We start from the raw sequence: 2,619 nt of genomic DNA, 5'->3' as shown, positions 1-2,619 counted from the left end.
GTTGACCAGGATGGTCTCGATCTCTTGACCTCGTGATCCACCCGCCTCGGCCTCCCAAAGTGCTGGGATTACAGGCTTGAGCCACCGCGCCCGGCCCAAAACCCCAGGTTTTCAAAAGGAGTCTCTGAAAATCTTTCGATTATCACAATTATAAGATGTAATCACAAACTGATGTTTCCCACAGCACTCCCCTTTCCTTCACATATGCCAGAGACAACTGTCCTTCAATGTTCTTGTTATTAAACTTGAGAACTAAACCCATCAATCCAGGATGTGGATAAACAACTTTGTTTTAATTATTTCTCATTCAGAATTGGGATAAGCATTTTTAGCAGGGCTCTGCAGGTAGGGAAAGAGAAAAATAATTAGGGTAGTCCCAGCCAAGAAGCTAATTATAAGTTGTTCTCTCCAATCAATAGACTGTAAGGCCCTCAAGGGCAGAAACAATTCCACCACCTGGCAAACAGTATGTGCTCAGTAAGTGTATATTTAAAAACAAAACAAAGCAAAACAAAAATGGTTCTCAAGATATTTTACCAAAACAATCTGCAATGATTTGTCCCTGGCAGCTGCCCACATTTTTCAAAATTTCTTTTCCAACTTCTTTCAGTTGTTGTAATTACACTGAACTACTTGGATCTGAATATACCGTGCTTCTCTGTCTCTGCCTTTTTGTTCATGCTCTAATGAGAGCACTCTAAGTTCCCTTCATCTAGTCTCTTTAGATCTCATTTTATATATTTACTTCTATCTGTCTATTTACATTTAAATCAATAAGTATAAGAAAACCCCTAGCCTGATGATGGATATACGAGGCAGGTCTGGAATAGCAGCAGTATTAATAATAATAATTACAGCTGCTATTTTTTGAGCACTTCATATCTTTTATCTCACTGAATCTTCAAATGGTGCACAGCAGTTTATATTATAATTATTCTTTTCTTAAAAAAAGAGACAGGGTCTTGCTCTGTCACCCAGGCTATGGTACAGTGGCATGTTCATAGTTCACTGTAACCTGGGCTCAAGCAATCCTCCTGCCTTAGCCTCCCAAGTAGCTGGGATCACAAGCCTGTATCACCATGCCCAGTTAATTTTTTTAAAAAATGTTTGTAGAGACAGGGTCTTGCCATGCTGCCCAGCCTGCTCATTTTTTAAAGTGAGGAAACCAAGCTACAGAGAAATAGCCAAAGATAACAGAATAAATATGTAGTACAGTTGGAATCCAAACTTACTCTAGAGCTCTTGCTCTTAACCATACTTTATGTTCTCACATGGTTCTATGCCATGCTCACATAAACGGGTAGGATTTGGTACAGGCCACCGTTCACAAAGATATGGCAGGCTTCCTTCTAGGCAAAATTATTATAGAATGCTAAAGGGTCACTTATCGCAGGTCAACTACATCCAGTAAAAACTGCTTACCTACAGAATAGATGGGCTTCTCTCCTGAAGTTCTAAACCTAAAAGGAGGGAGAAAGTATGTTGAATACAGTTAGAAACCCATATTTTATATGCATAGTTAGCAAAATTTATATTCTGTCACTGAAAATATGTCAATACTGCTTGAACCTGGGAGGTAGAGGTTGCAGTGAGCCGAGACAGTCCCATTGCACTCCAGCCTGGGAGAAAGAGTGAGATTCTTTCTCAAAAAAAAGAAAAAAGAAAAACAAGGGGGAGGTTGCACTCTATATAAAGAGCAGTTTAAAAAAAAAAAAAGACAATTAGGATTTGATCCTAATTCCAACCCATATTAGTTCCGTCATGTCAGAACAACAGATTAACCTCTCTGGACCACAGTTATTTATACAAAATTGAGATAATATCATCTGTTTTACTAGGTCACTATGAGGGTCAATTCATTCATTTAACAAATATTTATTAAATGCCTACTACGGGTCAGATACCATTCTAGGCCTGGGAATAGGGCAGTAAACACAACTAAAAGTCCATGTCCCCATCATGTTTACATTTAGGGAGCAAGGAAAGACAGTTAAACATTTTTATATGCACAAAATGTGTCAGATGGTGACATCTGCTATAAAGAAAAACAAAGCAAAGCAAGGGGACAGAGATTGATGGAGGGGTGTATATTTCACATAGGGTAGTCAGGGATGGTCTCTTGGATGGGATGTCATTTGAGCAGAAACCTGAATAAACTACAGGGCAAGCCATATGGATATGTGAGGAAAGAATATGCAAAGATCCTGGGTTGGGAAGGTGCTTAGATTATCAAGGAATAGGAAGCCACAGTGCAGCTAAAGCTAAGTAAGTAATATAAAATGAGGATATAGCTTATGGGAGGTCCTGTAGGCCATGGTAAAGATTGCAGGTTTTATTTTGAGTAAGATGGGATACATTGGAGAATTTGGAACAAAGGAGTATTATGAGCTAACTTGGCTTTAAAAGAATCACTCTTATGTTCATAATGTTAGGTCTCTTTATTGATAGATTGATTGTGAGACAGAGTCTCACTCTGTGGCCCAGGCTGGAGTGCAATGGCGTGCTCTCAGCTCACTGCAACCTCCGCCTCCCAGGTTCAAGTGATTCTCCTGCCTCAGCATCCCAAGTAGCTGGGATTACAGGTGCCTGCCACCACACCCAGCTAATTTTTGTATTTTT

The 2,619-nt window shown here is 39.6% G+C and overlaps 1 protein-coding gene across 2 annotated transcripts in view; it reads right to left on the bottom strand.

Moving 5' to 3' along the window:
• Window positions 1–2,619, bottom strand: part of MRPL48 (mitochondrial ribosomal protein L48) — a 79,242-nt gene that overhangs the window by 57,000 nt on the left and 19,623 nt on the right. For both annotated transcript variants that reach the window (XM_017532960.2, XM_037740119.1), the window contains exon 3: window positions 1,423–1,460. In XM_017532960.2, the coding sequence (XP_017388449.1) occupies window positions 1,423–1,460 (38 nt within the window). The remainder of the gene's footprint in view (window positions 1–1,422; window positions 1,461–2,619) is intronic.

The sequence above is a fragment of the Cebus imitator genome, unplaced genomic scaffold, assembly GCF_001604975.1.
Source record: "Cebus imitator isolate Cc_AM_T3 unplaced genomic scaffold, Cebus_imitator-1.0 Scaffold79, whole genome shotgun sequence".
Classification (NCBI taxonomy): Eukaryota; Metazoa; Chordata; class Mammalia; order Primates; family Cebidae; genus Cebus; species Cebus imitator.
The sequence above is the reverse complement of the archived record's forward strand: the minus strand, read 5'-3'. Positions and strand labels throughout refer to the sequence as shown.